The following is a 23,200-nucleotide window of genomic DNA, read 5'->3' as shown; positions in this document are numbered from 1 at the left end:
TTAGTAGCGAGGTCTCGGGCTAGTTAGCTATTGTTAAATGCTAAATGACAAGCGCGGTGATTCAGGAAGATTTGCAGGTGGGATAATTCATTCTTAGGCCATCAGCATTGTTTAGCTCATCTGCTTCTAGTTGAGCTGTGACCGCAACTGGAGCATACACCCCACTAGGTTCTGGAGTAGGTCGAGAGAGGTACAACTTAAGCATGTTCACATGGCAAACACGAGATTTGCGCCGTCGATTAGGGGGACCAATGACATAATCATTCTCCCCTACTCTCTCTAGAATTTCATAAGGGCCATCAAATTTGGCAGACAAGGCAGAGCCAGGAACAGGTAGGAGTGCAACAACCTGATCTCCTACTTGAAAAACTCTTTTGACAGAGGTTTTATCATAGTGACGCTTCATTCTTCCTTGAGAGTCAGTTAAATGCTTCCTAGCTAGAGCATTAGCTTGACACGGGCGCTCCCGAAAAGCTTGCACATACTTAATCACACTCTTCGTAGAACCTTCTGCAGGAACTAAGAAAGTTTCTTTTAAAGCTCTTAAAGGGCCCCGGGGTGTGTGTCCAAATACTAGTTCTGCTGGACTGAAACCAAGGGATTCCTGAACAGCCTCTCTAGCAGCAAACAATACAAATGGAACCACCTCATCCCAACTTCTTTCAGTTTCCAGACAGTATTTGCGTAGCATTGACTTTAAGGTCTGGTGCCAATGTTCCAAAACCCCTTGGGACTCTGGGTGGTAAGCAGATGAAACAACATGCTTAATATTTAAGGTTTTAGCTACCTGTCTGAACAACTTGGACTGAAAATTTGTTCCTTGGTCCGTTTGTAGAGTTATAGGTAAACCAAACACAGAAAAGAACTTTGTCAGGGCTTTAACCACAGATTTGGCTGTAATCTTGTTCAAAGGGATGGCTTCCAGGAATCGAGTGGCGGCACACATAACTGTGAGCAAAGATTGATTTCCATACTTTGTTCGGGGTAAAGGTCCAACACAGTCTACTATGACGTGGTCAAATGGGTGGTCTATCACCGGAATCAGGCACAAAGGAGCAGGTGGTATTACTACCACAATAGTTATAGAGAGGATGACTTCATAAACAGGAAGCACATGAAGAGGGTTGGTGAAATAGATGAAGATTAATTCCTTCATACATCAGATTTATTTGTACATTGAAACAGAAAACACTTAGAAATGACCACTGGTGACCTTTTATAGTCTCCTTTTACATAACATTTCATTATATATATAACATTACTAATAATGTACAGAGTAAGGCCCAAATTAAAGGTTTGAGTTGGGTTGATTTCTTTGAAAACAGGACTTGTACCCCCACAGGGATAAGAGTCTAAATCAACAGTTTCTTGTCTTGGATGCAGGTTGAAGAATCAACACCACAGTTTTACATGGGTCTAAAAATAATGTTTTCAGGGAAGATCCAGTCCTGTCATTTAATGAAGTTTAAAGGTCACATCTAATGTATGTTTAGTTGCTGTGGTTGCTGTTTAAGAAGCCTTGTTATGACATTTGTTCTGAACTGACACGATATAGATGAACAGAGGAAACAACTGCACTCACGCATGAATACATGCCAGAACCTCCCCCCACCCTGCCATAGCCCGCAGTAGTCTGAACATCTACAGTAATAAATGTGTACAATAAATCCTTCCTAATCTTCCTGACTGTATAACTGAGAGAATTAAGTCCATCTCTGTCAATAGTTTGAGGCGTTTCATTTAGTTTCTGAACATTATTTGGATTACGATCATTGTGCAAATCTCTTCCATGCTTAATCATCTTGTACCTTCCGATGACAGAGTCTGGTCGGGATATGGACATTCCTCGGAAAACGATCCGCTGGTATAGATCGTCGTCCTCTCCCCCCCAGCCCCAGAACGTGTTTGAAAAGCCGTTAACTTTCAAAAACTGCTCTCTGGACAACGCTGTGACCCCACCAAAGATGTTGTTGTAGGGTAATAAGAAGTTAAACTTGTCTACAGCAACAGATAAGTGTCTTGGCTTATCAGAACATCTGTAGAGGTTACGATCATTGAGAGGTACCAGGTCTATATCAGAAAAGACAAAACACTCATAATCATACTCCTTCAGGGCTTCAGTGTGTCCAATATTCATCAGTTTAGCCCGATTAAACACTCCGTCTCCCTCCTGGTTGATGACGTACACACTGTAGTCCAGCTGCTGTCGTATGAGGATCGGATGGAGGTAATGCAGCCAGTGGCTCAGGTGATCATAACGATTTCTGAATGGGATGATGATAGCTACCTAGAAGATGGACGTAAAGTACCGTTAAAATGCAGAATCTGTGCAGAATCATCCAGATCATGGAAACAACTGTCATCACAGAGCACATATTCAACTGTTTTTAAATCAAGCTTGTCTGGTTGTGATACAAAAGGTTCCCACAACATCTTAGTTAAATCCTAAACATTTGCTGCATAATTTTTCTATTTGTAATAATTAAACTTTTAATATGAGTAATTATAAATAAATGTAAATTCATCACAAATGCTTAAGGTCTTATTTCATTTTTAGGCCTAAATAAGCTGTAAATAATATTTTTATGCTCAAGTAAAACATGAGTGATAACAGTTATTATGTTTAGAGAAATTATACTTTCAGCTGCTTCCATTCAATAGCAATGATTATTTGATCCAGGTGTGATGAAGCAGAGATACATCTAAAACCTGCAGGACACCCATGATTTAGATGTTCCATAGTTGCCAACAGCAGTGCTGCTGCTGCTTCTTCTTCTCTTCTTCTGCTGGCGGTTCGCAACAAATTCAGAGGTGCATAGCGCCACCTACTGTACATCATTGTATAACTCCACCTACTATATTCTGAGCCTGAGATCACGTGACACCAAGTCGTTGATGTAAATTCGTATTCTCAAAGAAAATAAATCGTATTCACAAACTGTTATAGCATATTGTATTCATAAAGAATAAAACACAACTGTAAACTTGAACTTTGTGTTTGTAATTTCTTGAAGCTGTGACATTTTATTTTGTATTTTTATAGAGAAAATATACAAACCTCTTTTGGATTTTACTTATGCACAACTATTGACTAATATGCACACATTTCCGTATTTACATACACATTGTTTTTGACAGCGTTCTTACCCCATACCTCGGGTCACTCTCACCCAGGCGCGTAGTTAGACTTGGGCGATGTTTTCTGAATAGCCCCGGACTTCTTAATAGAAGAAATTTAGAAGTATTAAAAAGATGCAGCCACAAAATGGTACTGGACTTCACATTTTTATTTAAAAACAATAAAAAGAATTTCAATTGTGTTCCATTAAATCACCTCCCGCTCCACCTAACCTGACAATGAGTTAAAAGGAGAAGACAAAAAATAGTTATTCGCGCACTAGTGGCACCACAAATGCGCAACTACGCGCACAGCCAGAACAGCAGTTTACTCCAGGTCAACCTGCCTCCTTCATTACCTGAAAAGTTACACTGAGCGCCTCAAACAGGGTTCATTTCAGAGCAACCATGGAGCCAACCAGAGAGAGGGAGGCTGGTGTGTTCAGGAACAGGTGGAAGCAGAGCGGTTTAACCCAGACGAAAATAGCAGTGAAACCTGAATGCTCAGAATGGACTAATTGTAAGTTACAGATAATCACTGATTCACCCAGCAAGACATGAGGTGGAGGTTCACTTTGAATATCATCAGGGTCATGATGAGGACTAGAGAGCAGACGGACTTTCACCTGAGCTACAGGTGAAGTTAAATGATCTGTGAAAGAAAACAGAGGCAACCTTTTCTGTGAGTTTCTAGCTGGATTTGGATCATGATGTGAAAATATTTGGTCCTTCAGTCAAAATAAAAGCATTTAATCCTAACGTATCTGAACACATTAAAAGTCCTTCAGATCAACACATTACATCTCATTGCTGCAGCCAATCTTATAGTCTAGTTCTACATGTAGACAGAAAAAAGTGTTGCTCAATAAACCAGGAAAATATCTCCTGGTTCCAGTAAGACGTAGTAGAAAGAGTAAAAGTAAGCCTCCCTCTTCTCTTTCATATCTTCTGTGCTGATTCTAAACATAAAGTTCTGGCTTTAAAGATGCAGCATAATTAAGAAATAAATCATAGCAATCAATCACAGGTTGTTTAGTTAACCATTTTATTTTTCTGAATTACACATGAAATATTATATAAAATAAACTAATTAAACAAGGATATAGTTTACTGAAGGTGAGACATACATACCATATGTATACAGTTATTAATAACTGTAATATTAGTACTGATAAGGTCCAGGATGAGGCTCTATGCTTTATTTTAAACATCACAACTTAACACACTTTCCTCTCAGAGTGTTTAATAGTAAGAACTGCACTAATGTCTCACATGCAGAAAAAAAGACTGGGTTGAAAAAGTCATTCATTCATTTTCTACCGCTTATTCCATAGTGGGTCACGGGGAAGCTGGTGCCTATCTCCAGCAGTCTATGAGCGAGAGGCAGGGTACACCCTGGACAGGTCGCCAGTCCATCGCAGGGCAACACACAAACAACCATGCACACACTCATTCATACACCTAAGGGCAATTTAGAGAGACCAATTAACCTAACAGGCATGTCTTTGGACTGTGGGAGGAAGCCGGAGTACCCGGTGAGAACCCACGCATGCATGGGGAGAACATGCAAACTCCATGCAGAAAGACCCCTGGCTGGAACTCGAATCCAGGACCTTCTTGCTGCAAGGCAACAGTGCTACCAACTGCATCACCGTGCAGCCGTTGTAAAATGTTTCATTTATTATTTTTGGCAAGCCAAATTTGGAATGAAAGGCTGAAAAGATGGCGATAAAAAAAAACAGGTTCAGAAAAGAAGGAACAATTTTAATAAAATGTTTCGAAAGCTCTTGGCATAATTAAATAAATGTCTGACTAAGATTTAGGAAAATCAATTTTATACCACTTTCCTTTTTTGAAATATAAGAGTAAAGACAGTGGAGCTTCAGGAGTGGAACACTTTGATGAGAGTTTAACGTTTAAAAAAGGTTTATGTAGATGACAAAAGAAACACATTTATCTGGCCCAGAGTAAATATCTCTGAGTTTAAGAAAAACGTTTGTCAGCAAAAATTCAGATTAAGTTCTTTTCTAAATACCTCAACATGTGTCATTATTTGCTTCAGCAAAATGGTTTTTCATCAGGCCTAAACTCTGTTTCTCCTTGTCCTTCATTCAGCTTCTAACAAAAATAAATAGTAAAATTTGTCAAGATGTGGTTTTGAGTCGGACCAAAGTGCAGAGAAGAACTAGGCAGCAACATGTTGTAAAAGGTCTTTACTTTATTTCCGAATATGTGGGTAGAGAACAGGAGGAACCAGCAATGAACAGAGACACCAAACCAACTAATAAACTGGGGCAAGACAAAGGCAGGTAATCAAGGGAACTGAGAACAGGTGTGACAAGGAGGCAGGGAAGCAAAAAGAACAGGTGAAACAAATACAAAGGCTGAGGAAGAGTGAAAAGAATAAACAAACAGAAAACACAAACTAAGCAACAGCATAAAGCAGAGGAGGAAATAAAGAACTAGAATAACTATGAACTAAAGTAAACATAGAAACAAAAACAATAACCTAAAAAATAAACAAGAGTCCATAAGAATCTAAATTACAAAATAAACAAACGTAAACAACAACTAAAGCTGGAATAAGAACAAATACCTAACCATAACTAAAACACAGAGATACTAAAAGAATCCAAGGGTGAATAATAATAATAATAATAATACAAAAATAATAAGAAAGCAACAACAAAAGGAACTAAGAGTTAGAGGAACACAATACACACAAGGAGATGGTAGAGGGAGGAAAAGAAACAAATAAACATGATGCAAAAACCAAAAAAGAAGCATCTAGACAAAATGAACCCTCACAAGACACCAAGACCAAAGTCCCAAATGTCACACCATGACAAAATTATTGCAAACCTTTTTTGTTTGATTCACAATAATTTACATTCAGTCTAAACCCAGCCAAGACAGAGAACTGGTACAATATGTCTTATATTATTTTAATTTTAAATTACCTATAAATTGTCTCATTGAAATCTAATTATTTTGGATTTGGGCTAAAGCCCCCAATGTTTTGAGACCCTAAAAACGCCCCTGCTCTTACCTATCCCACATGTCCATCTTTACAATCCAAGAGAAGGTATATGACTGAATTAAATATGTGGTCTAAATGTCAGAATTTAGTTCGTCCAAACCTCTTTTGTTTTGCGACACAGTTGGCTGGTTTATACCGTCCTCCCTGCTGAAGCAGCGGACCAACTTGCTGCCGGACGTCCTCCAGAGTCCGGTTGGTTCTGAACTCCACATAAAGAACTTCCTGGAGGTTCGGTGGGATGTCGGGGCACGGCTCCAGAGGTCTTCCAGAAGCTGCTGGCATCGCTGTCCTGTTTTGGTGGAATTCTGGGACTGCAGTTGTCTTCTCTATGTTTAAGGAAGTTTTATTTTTTGTATTTACCAAATGATGTGGATCAGTAAAGAAAAGTAAATCATTATTTTTGCTGTAAAATAAAAACACAGCAAAGCATATCAGGCTGAAAACAGCAAAAAGCACCAAGAAGTTAAAGATAGTTTTTAGCATTTTAATTAAAGCAGATGATCAGTGTAGCTGACGCCTCTGTTTGCAGCTCTACCTGTGACCTGTTTTTAAGTCAAACCACAACCACAGGAGAGGCTTTTTGTTTGTTTTGTTGATTACCTTGGAACAGTTTCCTCATTTAGATTTCCTTATCATATACCAGATACTTCCCTTCATTGCGGTTTTCAGCATTTTAATTAGAGCAGATGATCTGTGTAGATGACAGCTCTGGTTGATACCCATGTTCTCTTCGCAAGTCAAACCACAACCACATCATATAGTTTTGTTTTTGTTTTCTTTATCTCGAAGCAGATTCATTTTTAGATTTCCTTATGAGATACTTCCTTCACCTGCGGTTGTTAAAATGGGTTCAATCAGAGAATAAATGAGCCAGAAACACGAAAACTGAACCAACATTTGGAATTTGCATCCACTAATTTTACAAGGTTAATTAAAGTGAATGAAAAGCTGTGATGCTTTAACTTCTTTTAAGAGCCAGACTCCACGCTATGTCATAGTCACTGACTCATCGTGTTTCACAGAAAATATTTCTTGGATCGTTAAATCTGGTCTGTCCTGTTTTTTTTAATTTATTATCTTAAACTCATATGATCTAACAAGCGGAAACCTTTTTGTTGCAATGACTTTGCAAAATATTTATATATTTTGTTTAATGTAATTACGTTCATTATGTAGAGTAGATTTAATGCTCTGTGTAATTTCAGCAAGTTATTTTACTTAAATATGGTTTGTAATTCCCATTAAACACCAGTTAATTGTACAAGAGATTACTTTCAGTTTAGCTTTCTTTAGAAGTACATAGGTGTTAGAATTCTTATTAAACTTAGCTTTACTGCAGTAATCTTTTAAGATCTTATTCTTTCACAAATACACAAATAAAACTGCATTATGTATTGTGAAAAACTTGAACTGCAATGCAAGCCATCTTGAATCAAAGACATTTCAAAATGTTCCTTAATTTAGACAAAGTGCATGAAGCTGTTCAAGGGAGACATGTGCGTTGATGAACAGCTGGTCCTTTCAGGGTTGTTAAGGTCGGACCAGGGTGCAGAGACACGCTAGGCAGCCAGACTGTAACAGGAATCATGATTTAATGGAGAATGAAAAAAAAACGTACAAAACACAGGAACAAACAGGAGCTATACTGACTGGAAAAGCTGGTGCTTTGCAGGACGTGGCGACGCGGAACAAAGGGAAGAGGGGGGTATAAATACAGGGGAAGTGAATAGTGAGAGTACTGACAGGTGTGATGGCCAGGTGTGGGGAACTGAGGGAAATTAGGTTACTATGGTTACCAATGAACACTGAAGGCTGGGGGACACAGAGACAAGGGGGAAACTAAACTAGGGGACATGGGAAAAGCTAGACTCAGGGAAAAAACGGACGTAAATAAAACTATGTATAAATATTAACTGGGAGGAGCAGGACACAAGGAGGAAAGCAAGATAAATAATAACCCTAAACATAAAAGGAAATAAACTCGACACTATGTGGCAAAACTGCACCAAGGGAACTATACTAAGAGGCTGGGAAAATAACTAATATGAAGGGAACAAACAACTGAGTAAACCATAACAAAAAGGGGTCTAAGGTCAAAGGGGAAAAGGATCTAATAAACTAAATGAAGAACGCAGCAAGAATAACTAAACCAAACAATAAACCAGTACAGAAACACTAAGCGAGAAACTAAACTAGTGACAAGCTCTAAGGCAAACTATATACTTGTCATACATGCTTGTGTTTTGAGTTTGTGTTTTTGTTAAATTACCTGGTCTAGTCCTTTGTTTTCTGTCTCCCTGCAACCCAAGCCCACACCTGTTCTGTGTTTTCCCCTGATTGGTCACGTTTGTCATTGGTTCTCCCTGCTGTTCAGTTTTTGTATTTAAGTCCGTTTGTTTCCTTTGTTCCCTGCTGGTTCCTTATGTTATATGTATGTGTGTTTCCTGCTGCGTGCTTGCTACTCTGTCTGTGTCCTGCCATGAAAAATAAACACTCATCTTACCTTCAAACTTGGAGCTTCAGGAGTTCTTCCCTGCATATTGGTCCATCAAAAACCCACTTTATGACAAACCATGAATAATACCAAACACACTGGGAGGAGCAGGGTTACAAAAACCAAAGTAAGATAATTGATAACCTAAAACATAAACACATAAGAACCTAATAAGGGAGGTACACAATAAATCTAAAGACACAAAACCCCTGACTGTAAAAGTAACATAAACACAATACTGCGAGTGGCAGTAACACAACAAAACAAAAACAAAGCCAAAACTGGCAGATCTTGACAGGTCCATTTTAGGAGCTGCTATTCATTCAGACAATATATGCCATCAAAACATGGAAAGCATGGTACTTCATTACTTTATTATCTGTCATGTGGGTGTAGAAAATGCCAAATATCTAAAATGTTATACTGTGCAAGAAAGGACTGTAACAAATGATGCTGATTTAGATGTAACATAACCTGACCTCATGATCGGTCTAACCCAGGGTCCAAACACTGATTAAAATCCCCTCCCATATAGAGCATATGTGACAACCCCTCTAGCCTCACCCTGAAAGTTTGAATGAAAAAGCTGCCCCACTCACCCACATTTCAAACAGAAATGATCATGATTTCTAAGATGAGTTTCCTGAAAGGAATGCAATCCCTGCTCCTACGTTTTTCAGATGCGTGAGAGCTTTCTTCTGTTTCACAGGATGGTTCAGACCTTTGACATTCCAACTAACAACACCAAAATTATTTGTTATTTTATTCAGGTCATCAATAAAATCAGAGAACTATACAGTCGATTATTATTCTTACAACAAAATATCAAATAAACAATATATAACAAAATACTCTGGCTAATCCAACCAAAAGAAAAGAATGAACATTAATGACAGCAGGACCCAATGACCCTCCCCAGAACCCCAAGGTGATACCAGCTGCTAGGACAAACAGCACACCTTGTGGGTGGATAAGAGTCTCAATCAACATAAAATAAACGCTGTTTCTAATCTTGGATGCATGTTGGCAAATCTAAAAAAAGGCTTTATCTGGGTGTTGACTTTTGTCCCACAAATTGAAGTTCAACTGAAGACAACGACCCAGAGTTGGTAATCAGCCTGCTGGAGTCTGAACATCTACAGTAATAAATGTGTACAATGAATTCTTCCTAATCTCCATGACTGTATAACTGAGAGAATTAAGTCCATCTCTGTCAATAGTTTGAGGCGTTTCATTTAGTTTCTGAACATTATTTGGATTAAGATCGTTGTGCAAATCTCTTCCATGCTTGATCATCTTGTACCTTCCAATGACAGAGTCTGGTCGGGATATGGACATTCCTCGGAAAACGATCCGCTGGTATAGATCGTCGTCCTCTCCGCCCCAGCCCCAGAACGTGTTTGAAAAGCCGTTAACTTTCAAAAACTGCTCTCTGGACAACGCTGTGACCCCACCAAAGATGGTGTTGTAGGGTAATGTGAAGTTAAACTTGTCTACAGCAACAGATAAGTGTCTTGGCTTATCAGAACATCTGTAGAGGTTCCGATCATTGAGAGGTACCAGGTCTATATCAGAAAAGACAAAACACTCATAATCATACTCCTTCAGGGCTTCAGTGTGTCCAATATTCATCAGTTTAGCCTTGTTAAACACTCCGTCTCCCTCCTGGTTGATGACGTACACACTGTAGTCCAGCTGCTGTCGTATGAGGATCGGATGGAGGTAATGCAGCCAGTGGCTCAGGTGATCATAACGATTTCTGAATGGGATGATGATAGCTACCTAGAAGATGGACGTAAAGTACCGTTAAAATACAAAACCTGTGCAGAATCATCCGTTCCCACAACATCTTAGTTAAATCCTAAAAATTTGCTGCGTAATGTTTCTATTTGTAATAATTTAACTTTTAATATGAGTAATTATAAATAAATGTAAATTCATCACAAATGCTTAAGGTCTTATTTCATTTTTAGGCCTAAATAAGCTGTAAATAATATTTTTATGCTCAAGTAAAACATGAGTGATAACAGTTATTATGTTTAGAGAAATTATACTTTCAGCTGCTTCCATTCAATAGCAATGATTATTTGATCCAGGTGTGATGAAGCAGAGATACATCTAAAACCTGCAGGACACCCATGATTTAGATGTTCCATAGTTGCCAACAGCCCTGATTGAAATGGATGGGTCATTAAAGGGCTCCTGTAGAGCAGCTAATGCTATCATTTTCAATCTGGTTTGCAGGAGCAGATTGTCTGAGAGGCAGCAGCTTAGAGAACAAGGAGAGGTCAGAAATATCAGAGTGGTTTCTTCTCTCTCTATGGAACAAGAAGAGGTCTGGTTGGTGAGTGAACATAGGGTGGAGGGCAAGAAGAGTCTCCTAAGCTGCATCTACAGAACATCCTGCTGACTTCCATGCCACCAGATCCCTCCTTGTCCCACATGAACACATGAAGATCACATGAGGGGAGATGGACAAAGTGGGACACTCAACAGTCCCTGGCGCCTAGATCAGAGCTGGAGGAAGAAGGGTTGGACACAGCGACTCCTGGCGGCTAAACGGTGCCTATACAATAACCCGCTTTCTGATACGATCTTAGAGGGATTCTGACATTTATTTACCTTTTAATAATTTCAGTAAACATTTGAGTTAATGTCTCCCTTTAATCCATCCTAAATTTCCATCTTTACAATCTCAAAAAACATCCTATTTTAGTTCTCACTAATTTGCGTGTTTAATCATGTACATTTAAACTTTTCAACATCAGAGAAAATAATGCTTTTCTTTTGAAAATATCATATACTATTCTCGGAAGATATTTCCATGAAATATGCTTCTTTAATTTATTTTCTCTTCTCTGAAATAATAATGCACCGTCGCATTTTTCAAAGAAAGCGAATCAAACTTTAAAATAATTTATTACGTTTTTCAACTCGATTGTGTTACTTTACTATGACTGAATTAAATATATCAGAGTTTAGACCTCATTACAATTAAAAGTTTGTTATTTTGAGGGTTGTTTCTTGCACCAACAACACAATGTATACAAGTTTAGGTTCCATCCACCTACCTTTTGTTTTGCGACACAGTTGGCTGGTTTATACCGTCCTCCCTGCTGAAGCAGCGGACCAAGATGCTGCCGGACGTCCTCCAGAGTCCGGTTGGTTCTGAACTCCACATAAAGAACTCCTTGGAGGTTCGGTGGGATGTTGGGGCACGGCTCCAGAGGTCTTCCAGAAGCTGCTGGCATCGCTGTCCTGTTTTGGTGGAATTCTGGGACTGCAGTTGTCTTCTCTATGTTTAAGGAAGTTTTATTTTTTGTATTTACCAAATGATGTGGATCAGTAAAGAAAAGTAAATCATTATTTTTGCTGTAAAATAAAAACCCAGAAAAGCATATCAGGCTGAAAACAGCAAAAAGCACCAAGAAGTTAAAGATAGTTTTTAGCATTTTAATTAAAGCAGATGATCAGTTGACGTCTCTGTTTGTAACTTTGCTACAAATGTTCTCAGCGGTTTCTTTTTTCAGATTTCTTTGTCAGGCGCCAGATCCTCCCATTCACCTGCGGGTTTTAAGAAAGGTTTTTTAGCGAAGGAATGAGCCAGAAACACCAAAATCTGTACCAACATTTGGAAAGTACCTCCAATTTTACAAGATTTCTCAGATTTTACAGACTGTGCTGCTTTGTTAAACAGCCAAACTGCATCCACGGTACGTTAAGGTCACTGACTCATCATGCTTCTCAGAACAGGTTCTTTTAGATCGCTAAAGCTGGACTGTCGTGTTTTTTCTGAAATCTAAAGCATGATATAAAAAGCAGGATCCTGCTTTGGTGGCAATGACTTTACGTTTGACAAGCACGCTGAAAAGATGTTTTGTTCATTATGTCTCGTCGCTGCACAAAATAAATTACAGTAAATCAAAATTATTTAATCAGACCAAAATAATGGAATTTGAGTAGATTTGAATGCTCTGTGTACTTTCAGCTCAAATATATTAAGATATATTTACTTGAACATTCTTTGTAATTCCCACTAAACTCACATTAATTATGCAAGAAATTAATTTCAGTTTCTCTTTTCAGGAAGTTTAATACATCTCTTTGTACCTTTTGAACTTGGCCTCACTGTAGTAATAAGAGCCTATAATAAAGAAATATGCTTAATGCATTGTGAAAAATTTACTGTCAAATTTGAAAAGCAAGCCATTTGAAAATGTATCTAAATTGCAAACTATGTAACACATTTAAACAACGTGCATTTTAAATACTTTTTTCAACACCACAAATAAAATCACTATACTGTCCTTAGGGAAGACAGTTTTACAGAAGAAAAATATTTAAATGTAGATGGGCTTTAAGCATATCTAAAACCTGTAATAACCTAATTAGCTAACTTATAATGTGAGTGAATGTATTTATGACCCAATCTCGTTTTCATTAAGCAATAAATGCACATAGAAAAAGTGACCAGCACCAGGTTTTTTATACATGTAACCATAGCAAAACTATAAAAAGGAAACCTAAATTAAATCATATTATACAGTGAAGTCTGAAGAAAATGAAACATGTATATAACAGTGCATAGATTTTCAGTATTACATTATTTTAGGGAACTAGTTATTGAATAAAGTTAAGTTTTGTAACATGCATTCACAAGCAGTGATCCAACTTGTAGAGCTGCTTATCTCTAGATTATTTCCTTTTATTCCTAATTTCAAAACAAATAGTGCAGAACAAATTCACCCACTTGTTTTGACAGCAGGACATTTCAGAACCAGACAGAGGACAGCTACACCACACATTGTTTCTCTGCAACAACATGTAGGGAAACTTCATATTACTCTTAATACTCACAAAATCTTTACCAATTAATGATGAAGGGGCTTCTTCTGTAGCCATGGTGAAAGAAACATTTTCTGACATCCTGAAGAGTTTCACTCTTTTTTGCCAGTTTGCTGCCCAAGGAAGTGACAAGTTATTGAAATCCTTCATAATTCACTCCATCTTCCTAGTTTATAAAACAGATTTCCGCCATACCATTTATTTCCATATCACATTAACTGTTCAGTTTCATGAAGCAGGGAACACATAATCAGTACAATTGCCCATTTTGGTTAGGAGCGGATGCCTCCTACTCATTACGGATACATAAATTTTAGCTTGCAGCTCTTGTGAGATCAGAATCAACCCGGCCCACCCTCCATACTGAGGTGATGAGGAATGCAGATGGACTTGTTTTAGAGGTCGTTTGCTGTTATGAAGACATCTTTAATGTAAAAGCTTCTCCTTGTGTTGTTGTCATCCACCCAGATCCTCAACTCCTTGTTGCCACTCCGGGTGGAACCAGTTGGCCCGAGTGAAAGAAAGGGAAATGACAATAAACAAGAAATACAAGGTCAGTTGATCATAACTGGTGTATGCAATGACACACTGGAGAAAAAACAATATTTGACAGTAATGTGGTTTTCAAGAGATGAAGAACTGGTCAAAAATGGAGAAACAGAATCAAGAAAACAACATTAATTACCATAAGTACATTTAGTCAAAGAAGGGGGAAGCCTGCACCGTCCTAACTGTAAAGGCGAGGGTGCCATCATCATGTCATGTGAGTGTGTTGCTGCAAGAGGGATTGTTGCACTTCTCCTAATCTATGGCAAGATCAGGAAGGAAATAATGTTGGCAACCATGACTGAGCCTCGAGCCTTTGTTTCATTGCAAAATACAAGCAAAGGAAAAATGCTGTTTTAATTCTGCACAATCAGGGGCCTCGGTCATAAGAGTGTGCAGCTTTTATACTAAAGGTTTGCAGTAGGGATTAATTACAAAACCTGTAGCGCACATAAAACGTCAGATGTATAAAACCGTGCATAGACGCATTACTGCACACTTTTACTTTATACATCCCACCTTACATGGAATTGGGCACAGCTGCACGTGCAGCTTTGACTGCCCAGTCCCCGCCCCTCAATACATATGCAAATTAGTATAAACACCTGGAAGGCACCCACCAGGGCCTTGTTTCAGAAGGCAGGGTTAGTGAAAACTCAAAGTAAGTTCTGGGGTTAGTCATGTGCATACCCTGGGTTTTTGGTTTCAGAAAGCCAGGTAGCCATTATCCTGTGTCAAGTTACCCCTGCAACACACTCTGTGAACCAACCCTGGTCAGTCGCAGGGTTTATTGAACTAACCCTGGGTTTGGTCTCCTCTTAGCTGAGACCTGGAACAAGGAAAGTGTCAGAAATGCTTTGATCTTTTCTGTAGAAGCCTGGAGACGTTGGACCGCACATACTCTGCAGAAATCTCCATCAGGAGAGGGTGATCAGACCACTATTAGACGTCTTATTTTCACGATTGAATATATTTTCGAGCGTCTTTCGCCATAATCAATAATTTATCTCAATAACACAACGACTACACTTCATCTTTATGCCAGCGGTAGCTCTCTGTATAACATAGGTAATGCTGAAAATCCTTCAAATTTTGGCTTATTGGCTATTTCTGTGTTGATGTTAGGCATGATTTCCTGCTCTGCCGGCCTGGTTGTGGCTGTGATCCAGTGTCAGGCTGGAGGGCCACTTCAGGATCAGTTTTCGGTCGGGTCTCAGAGCTCTGTGCCTATCCCTAGCCTTGGGCTCAGTGGATGTGCCGGTGCCTCTCTCTGTTGGAACTCGCCGAATGGGGGTGCCTATTGGAGCATTGTGCCCCCAGTCCTTCCCTTTGTCATATTCTATCAGAAACAGGGGACTCTAGAGCAAGCACAATTACAGAAACAGGGATAAAGTTTGAACAAGTCTATTGAAAGCACAGGTTTACTCAGGATCCAGTAGGTGTCAGGTCTCAGAAGGCCAGCGCAGTAGGAGGGAGAGGATGGTTAGTAAGGGAGATGATGACTGATTGTTGTTGATAGAATTGAACTCTTACTTGGAAGTGGAGAAGAGAGTTCCTGGAGGAGATAAGTAAGCCACGGAGACTGAGGTTGACAGATCGTTGTGCTGTGTGAGCAGTTCCTCCAGATGGAGAATGGTGTAGGAGGGTGAACAGGCAGGATGTGGAAGCAAGCAGCAACACTACCAGCAGATCCAGGAAATCCAGGGAGGTCACATAGTTGCGGTAAATTCACTTAAGCGTTGACCGACCAGATAGGAGGCAGAACCACAACGGGTAATCCAGGACAGGATCTTTCTGACAGCAACCTTGAGGAAGGGAAACATAGTCAGATAAGACTTGGGTTTGTTCAGAACACAAGCAAGAGTAGAGTGAGGTCTGTGGGTCTGATTCCCACTCTAGGTGAGCAGACAATCTGACACCTCCTCCAAGGTCCGGGCAGCATTTGAAGCTCTCCCTTGATTGCTGCTGATGCTGAACAGCTGTGCGGCTGCGTTTGCCTGTCACACCCTGTGAAGAAAATGAGAACTGCACCCAACACAACACAACACAATACAACACAACACAACACAACACAACACAACACAACACAACACAACAAACCTGTGCACAGCTCTGTAGCCTGACACCTATGCCATCCTTGGACACCGTTCCCTGCCCGCTCCATCACAGTACCACTCATGTAGGGCCTTCTCCACGGTTCCATGGTGGCCTGGGCCCTCGTTTTTTGTAAAACTTAGATACCCTCACTTATAACATTTTCATGACATGCACATGTAGCGCCTTGTGGGAGGGCACACTTGATGGCATCCAGAGGGGGGTCTATTTTAATAACCCCACCTCTGGTGCCTGCACCCACCTCTAAATGTTAAGTTGCAGGTAGACATTGAGAGCTCTGCGGGGGGGCACTGTACGACAACGTGCACCAACTCCACATTTGAGCGGGCGTAGATAGGTTTGGCTACTTGGCGTCTTTAGATTGGAGACTGGTAGCAAGAGCGGGCCTCCTGGTTGGGGTCTTGGCTGCGGTTGGGAGTCCTTGCTCTGGGAGGCCTTTGGATGTCTGTGGCTCAGATCTCCTCAGTGTCTGTCTCAGGTCTTAGGGGGCAGGTATGTGGCTCCTTACACTCGCTATAGGATAAACCCTATTTACACAAGCGCGCTCACGCATACACCCACAGGTGTTTGGATTCTAGTGTTAACAGATACAAAGATGTTCTATATTGATCTGCAGATGCCACTAAATACATCTGGCATTTATTAAAACCGTAGACGTTTAGGCAACATTGCTGTTGTAATATATGAGTTTCTGCAGGTGCAGAAGCAGACTGCTAGGGTGTTATCTTGTATTCTCTTCATCCTTCTTTCTCTCCTCTGTTCTTTACGCCTTATCTCCCTTTTTCCTTTTATCCTCACCTCTCTCTCTTTCTTGCTTCTTTCTATTTTTCTTTTTGTTTCCGTCTCCGTCAGTGTTTTCCCTGATGAATAGGTCATTTAGTGTTGTGTATTAATAGACAGGACACATCTTAACTCTGGATCTTCCTATAAACCTTCAACAAATTATCTTTCATGAATGTTCTGGCATTTTAGAGGCTAGAATAAAAATCAGTCAGCCAGAAGTTCTCATTCATTACAGTAGAACTGTTTTATGTTAAAACCAGACCTAATTCAGGCTAATTGGGCATTTGGCCGTGTATCAAATCAGTTGATATTTGAAAATATAGGTGCTTTACCAAGGCTACCTGTCCAGGAGTGAAGCTGTAGTACTAGTCCATGCATTTGGTTCTCTAATGCTGGACTACAGTATGGCTAAGTAACCGAAAATATTGCTGTTAATTTTTGTCTGTGTAACTTTACAAATGGCACCCCATAATTTTATGCTAAATGATTTTTATGAGAGCTTAAATCTCACATTACATACATAATAATAAACTTCATATAAGCAATAAGTAGGTTGTCTTTCATTCTAAATTCACAAGTTAATATAACCCCTCCTTGAACCGCCACCTTAACGTGGTGGAGGGGTTTGAGTGCTCGAATGATCCTATAGGCTATGTTGTCTGGGGCTTAAATGCCCCTGGTAGGGTCTCCCATGGTAAACAAGTCCTGGGCTACGGGTCAGAAAAAGAGTGATTCCGACGACTTCATGAGGAGTATTACAACAAGAGATGCGAGGCCATCCCCCAGTGGGCCCACCATCTGCACAGGGAACCATGAAGGACCGGTGCAAAGAGAATCAGGAAGCGGAGGTCTGTCGTGGCGACAAAAACCCGGGCCTGGGAGGAGTTTGGTGACGCCATGGAGAAAGACTACTGGTCAGGCTCCAAGCAGAGACTGGGAACTCGGAGTCAGACTTATTCATCAACCAGGCTGAAGTCACAGAAGTGGTCAAAAAGCTCCACTGTGGCAGGGCTTTGGGGGTGGATGAGATCCGACCTAAGTACCTCAAGTCCCTGGATGTTGTGGGGCTATCATGGCTAACATGCCTCTTCAACACTGCGTGGCAGTCGGGGACAGTGCCTTTGGACTGCCAGAACGAGTTGTTGGTCCACCTTCAGAGCAAGGCGGACCGGAGCGTGTGTTCCAACTACAGGGGGATCACACTCCTCAGTCCCCCTGGTAAGACCTATACCAGGGTATTGGAGGGGAGAGTTAGCAGTGTCCTCATGCTTTGGGAGAACAGCACTGCTTTGGTCCACTGTGATCTTCCTAAATGTTTCATTTTACACCGAGGGAGAATAACAGCCGACAGTTCAGAAAGTCATGGTTTGAAAACCAGAGGAGCACAGCCCATCATAGTTATTAAAAGACTGATATACAGCATAAAGGGTCTGTCCTACAGCTAAGTTGGGTGATATCCAAGTTTTTTGGGAAGTTTTGTGTTTTCTCATTTCTGTTTCATTCGAGGCTTAAGGATAACGATAGTAATACAAATAGTCTACCTTTGCAAAGATACAAAGTCCTTCCTGACACCTCAGATGGAAGTGGAATGGAATGAAGGAAGCTGATGAACAAAAATCTTTGTGGTCAGATCCTGTTTGACTGGTAACGATGTTTGTAGCAGACCTGGGGTTGTAGAGCACATGGCTCCACATCAGGTATGTTGAAGCAAGGAAGTGGTTTATGAAAGAAGACAAAAATTATTCCACAACATATGAAATAAAACCGGGACCTTTTGGGAAAAAATAACAGCGCACGTTTATGCAAATCACACCTCAGATTCGGCCAGAAAACAACTTCTGGTAAATCTTTGGAGCCGTGCCCTGACATCCGCCCAACTTCAAGATTTCCTCCACCTTCAACGTGTTTGCAATTTTCTTTTAAATTCAGAAGCTAATTCAGAACTGCCCCCTAGTGGCTAGTTCGCATTGCAACCATGCCAACTTAATAAAAGCACCGGAAGCATTGATCCTGAACAACGTTTATGATGCCTTCATAAACGGATTAGGACTATTTGGGTTTTTGTCCGTGTTTTAAATCCACATTTTTTGTTCAGTTCAGTTTATTTTGTTCTGTATGGCTACCTCGTAATTATATGTTAGGAAATCAATCATGTTAATGCAGCATCCAATTAGAGATGCACAAGAAAATAAATAAAGTCCTTCACTCTGTCATTTGTGGGGTGTTTAATGTATGTAAAGATGGATTAGGTTTTCTGTCTGTATGGTTGCTGTGCTGGCATGTCACATAACTGAGGAGAGACCAGCAGAATATTTGGGAGGCAAACATGAAGAAATCAATCAGGTGGAAAAGATCAAACTGGAATATAAATACTTTCGAATCATACCAATTCAGCGTGAAACTCAGATCTTTGTGTCAGCCTCGTTGTTTGGCTGTCTACAGTCTGACCCAAAGGTTCCCTCCGATATTTAATGACCCAGATGGTCCAGTGGTATTTTGTGGTTTTGCATATTTTTTACAACTTTGTGTTTTTGTGAAATTCTGCATTGGAAATGCATAATCTTGGTATCTTGCTATTTTTATAATAATTGTACAGTTGTCAAGATAGTTTCTTAAAATAAATCATGATCATTGGTTTTACAGGTCCAGGACATCCTTCTCCCCAGCAACACTCCCCAGCTTGTTCTGGGGGATCCTAAACATTCCCAGGCCAGAAGATCCCTGTAGTGACTTCCAGTGTTTCCTCCCAGTGGGAGATGCCCAGAGAAACCTCCAACCTGTGATTTTTTTTGCTTTATACATTATTAGAGCTGCTTGTAGTTTAACTATGTCAGTAGGTTTTTATCATTTTGATTGTATAAATAGTTGTTTAGTATGATCCAGGTTTTTCCTTATGTTTTTCACTGTTCAAGTTTTGAATCATGTTTCTGTTTATTTTCCTGGTCATGCTTTTGTTTTGTCGTCTTGTTCATGTTTTGTCAAGTTTGGTTTTCAGATCTGGTTATGCTTTTGCTTCATGTTTTTCTAGTTTGTGTTCAACAGTCTCTGTTTTGCTCCAGTCACGTTTTGTTCTGTTAATTAAGTTTATTCAGTTCACCTGCTTCAAGTTAATCTGTCTCCTTACTTCACCTGGTTTTCACGCCATATATTCACACCTGTTCTGTTAGTCTTCTCGGAAACATCTTTCACTCTCATGCTCATGACCAGCTCTCATATCTAGTTCTCTAACCAAGTCTTGTCTTTTTTTTGATCATGCCATGCCTGTCTTGCCTGCCCGTTTGTTTTGTTCCTGCCTCCTGCTGAATGTGAGTTTTTATTATTAAACCTTTTTTTTTTCACTTACCATCACGCTGCCTGCTCGTCTGCATTCTGGGGTCCAATTCCAAGTAAACCGTGACAGAACCGTGACAGAGTCAGTCATTTTCTATACCGCTTCTTCCATAGTGGTTGCAGGGAAGCTGATCTCCAGCAGTTTATGGCAGGAGGCGGGGCTTGCAGGGCTCAGATATAAATATTTGTTTATTTTGATATTTTACGTTGAACGAATCTGATGTGAGGTTTCCAGTTCAGTTTATCATCAATAAAACCAAGACATTTGACTTCATACATCATTTCAACATTCAATTAATTTATCTGCATTTTCACTTCCTTGTCTGTTTTAAAGTTCCCAAAAAACATTATTGTGGTTTTGCTCAAATTAAAGACAGTTTGTTGCAATTAGAACCATATTTTTAGCTTTTTCATTTCCTTGGTGACACTGAAAAATGTAGTTTTATCACCAAATACTACATATTTAATAGGTTCAGATATTTTGCAAATGTTGTTTACATATGATATAAAGAATTTAAGACCTAAAACTGACCCTTGCAGAACCCCACAAGCAATGTCCAAACACTGTGAACTCACATCCTCCAGTTAGCTCGTGCTTTCTGCCACTTAAATAACCTTTAATCCTCTGTAACACAAGTCCAGAAGCTGCAATTTGTCAAATTTGTTAGCCATAGAGAGAACATTAGCCAGGTGGACTGAGGGTAAGGGTGCGCAGAGTCCTTCTTGCCGAACCTTCAAAAGTGCCCCAACACTAACCGCTGCACCACCACTCAAGATCTCAGTGAAGTTAGGGTCAATAATAAATGAAGAAAAATGCCCAGAGAAGACTGTCTGATGTTTATGAGTTCCTCTCTTGTGAAGTTGAACACAGAATGGTGGCAGAGGGCAGATTAAACACTCAAAAACAAAGTACAAGAGAGCGAAGTTCCAATACTGCCATTAATGCCGCTGTCACGGATGGTCTGTGTTGAAAACATTATTTTATTTTAAAGGAGAGAACGCTGAGTTGGAGGCTGCAAGGATGAAGATGTTCTGACCTGAATTGGAAGTGACCAGAATAGACAAAATTAAAAAATGTTCAGTTCAGAGGAACAGATAAGGGTTGGGCTGTTTGGAGTTGAAGTTTTAGCAGCCAAATTAAAATGTTTTGGACATTTATTCTGGAGAGATAACAGGTACTTTTTTTGTCTGTACTTGATTATGTTGATGTTTATTTATGTGCTTTAACTGGTTTCCTTCAAGGCTTCACTCAAGTGTACCTCTGTGATCTGAGATCCATCGCTGGTTGTAGCCGCCAGACCCACCAGGCACCATAATGTTTATCTGAGAACAACTCTCAAAGTACTTATTGAGAAGATTACTGAAAAAACAGAAAGCAAATGAAGAGGATTGGTGAAACAGATGAAAATGGATTCCTCCATGCACCAGATTTATTTGTACACTGAAACTGAAAAAACAACTTTCATCAGCTTATAGACCAAAACCTACTTCAGGTTTAGTGGGTTTGAGCCCCCACAGGAATAAGAGTCTCAATCAACATAAACACTGTTTCTTATCTTAGTTGCATGTTGGTGAAACTAAAAAAGAGTTTTACATGAATGTTAACTTTTGTTTTGATCGAAAATGTAAGCTGTGGGACAAACTTAATTGAATCATTGTTCAACTAAAGACCAGGACTCAGAGTTGGTGATCAGCCTGCTGGAGTCTGAACATCTACAGTAATAAATGTGTACAATAAATCCTTCCTAATCTTCCTGACTGTATAACTGAGAGAATTAAGTCCATCTCTGTCAATAGTTTGAGGCGTTTCTTTCAGTTTCTGAACATTATTTGGATTACGATCATTGTGCAAATCTCTTCCATGCTTGATCATCTTGTACCTTCCGATGACAGAGTCTGGTCGGGATATGGACATTCCTCGGAAAACGATCCGCTGGTATAGATCGTCGTCCTCACCCCCCCAGCCCCAGAACGTGTTTGAAAAGCCGTTAACTTTCAAAAACTGCTCTCTGGACAACGCTGTGACCCCACCAAAGATGGTGTTGTAGGGTAATGTGAAGTTAAACTTGTCTACAGCAACAGATAAGTGTCTTGGCTTATCAGAACATCTGTAGAGGTTCCGATCATTGAGAGGTACCAGGTCTATATCAGAAAAGACAAAACACTCATAATCATACTCCTTCAGGGCTTCAGTGTGTCCAATATTCATCAGTTTAGCCTTGTTAAACACTCCGTCTCCCTCCTGGTTGATGACGTACACACTGTAGTCCAGCTGCTGTCGTATGAGGATCGGATGGAGGTAATGCAGCCAGTGGCTCAGGTGTTCATAACGATTTCTGAATGGGATGATGATAGCTACCTAGAAGATGGACGTAAAGTACCGTTAAAATGCAGAATCTTTCATTGTATGGTTTATTGACTGAATTTATATAGCACCTTGACCATCGTACCAGCCACTCAAAGCACTTTACACTAGAGCCACATTCACCCAGTCGCACGCATTCATACACCAATACATTTGAGGTTAAGTATTTGCCCAGGGGCACATCAACATGTGGCAGGAGGAAGCTGGAATCGAACCCACAACTTTCAGATTGCAAGATGACTACTGTTCCCTCTTAACTCAGCAAGATCTATAAAATATAATTCCTCTGAGTGAAACAGAGTCATTTTAGGCAGAAACAGCATTTCTTTGGGAAGGAAAAGAACAGATTTTTAGCAATTTCTTTCAGTGTGGGACTGACCACATTCAGTGAGATCTACAAATTATAAAGCCTTTTCAATGATATTGAGGGGGGAGGGGGTTTAAGGAAGAAATGTTAGCTTGTCAAAAAATATTTTTAAATACTTCATGCTGTGCACAGGACAACCTGTGCTACAATTTTCCAAAAGACCTGTTTTTAGTTTCACTAAATGAACTAAACCCCAAG

General features: G+C 39.9%; 3 protein-coding genes across 4 annotated transcripts; all 3 read right to left on the bottom strand.

Moving 5' to 3' along the window:
• Positions 1-1,124: 1,124 nt before the first annotated feature.
• Positions 1,125-6,687, bottom strand: LOC124858162 (beta-1,4-galactosyltransferase 2-like). Its single transcript, XM_047350075.1, has 3 exons — positions 6,258-6,687; positions 3,148-3,220; positions 1,125-2,287 (listed from the first exon to the last, which is right to left on the bottom strand). The coding sequence occupies exons 1-3, from the start codon at positions 6,638-6,640 to the stop codon at positions 1,523-1,525; spliced, it is 1,221 nt and encodes a 406-aa protein (XP_047206031.1). The 5' UTR covers positions 6,641-6,687; the 3' UTR covers positions 1,125-1,522.
• Positions 6,688-9,433: 2,746 nt separating this feature from the next.
• On the bottom strand, positions 9,434-12,970 carry LOC124858166 (beta-1,4-galactosyltransferase 1-like). Of its 2 annotated transcripts, XM_047350079.1 has the most exons (3): positions 12,294-12,970; positions 11,723-12,215; positions 9,434-10,433 (listed from the first exon to the last, which is right to left on the bottom strand). In XM_047350079.1, the coding sequence occupies exons 2-3, from the start codon at positions 12,101-12,103 to the stop codon at positions 9,765-9,767; spliced, it is 1,050 nt and encodes a 349-aa protein (XP_047206035.1). In that variant the 5' UTR covers positions 12,104-12,215; positions 12,294-12,970; the 3' UTR covers positions 9,434-9,764. The 2 variants fall into 2 exon arrangements, with proteins under 2 accessions (XP_047206035.1, XP_047206036.1); XM_047350080.1 differs by having other exon boundaries at positions 11,723-12,970.
• A 7,791-nt stretch (positions 12,971-20,761) lies between these two features.
• Positions 20,762-22,715, bottom strand: LOC124857899 (beta-1,4-galactosyltransferase 1-like). The gene is made up of 2 exons (XM_047349458.1): positions 22,707-22,715; positions 20,762-22,629 (listed from the first exon to the last, which is right to left on the bottom strand). Exons 1-2 carry the CDS (start codon positions 22,713-22,715, stop codon positions 21,961-21,963), a joined length of 678 nt encoding a protein of 225 aa, XP_047205414.1. The 3' UTR covers positions 20,762-21,960.
• Between the last annotated feature and the right edge of the window lie 485 nt (positions 22,716-23,200).

Source organism: Girardinichthys multiradiatus, chromosome 21 (genome assembly GCF_021462225.1).
Source record: "Girardinichthys multiradiatus isolate DD_20200921_A chromosome 21, DD_fGirMul_XY1, whole genome shotgun sequence".
Taxonomy (NCBI): Eukaryota; Metazoa; Chordata; class Actinopteri; order Cyprinodontiformes; family Goodeidae; genus Girardinichthys; species Girardinichthys multiradiatus.
Note: the sequence above shows the minus strand (reverse complement) of the source record. Positions and strands in the feature narration are given on the sequence as shown.

Bases quoted from the DNA above. Each gene is read 5' to 3' on its own strand.
- LOC124858162 (XM_047350075.1), bottom strand. From the start codon at position 6,640: ATGCTAAAAACTATCTTTAACTTCTTGGTGCTTTTTGCTGTTTTCAGC. The intron at 3,221-6,257 runs GTTTGGACGAAC...TCTTCTATTAAG, and splicing joins TGTGTCGCAAAACAAAAGAG to AAGTCCGGGGCTATTCAGAA. The intron at 2,288-3,147 runs GTAAGAACGCTG...TCCATCTTCTAG, and splicing joins AGAGTGACCCGAGGTATGGG to GTAGCTATCATCATCCCATT.
- LOC124858166 (XM_047350080.1), bottom strand. From the start codon at position 12,103: ATGCTAAAAACTATCTTTAACTTCTTGGTGCTTTTTGCTGTTTTCAGC. The intron at 10,434-11,722 runs GTAGGTGGATGG...TCCATCTTCTAG, and splicing joins ACTGTGTCGCAAAACAAAAG to GTAGCTATCATCATCCCATT.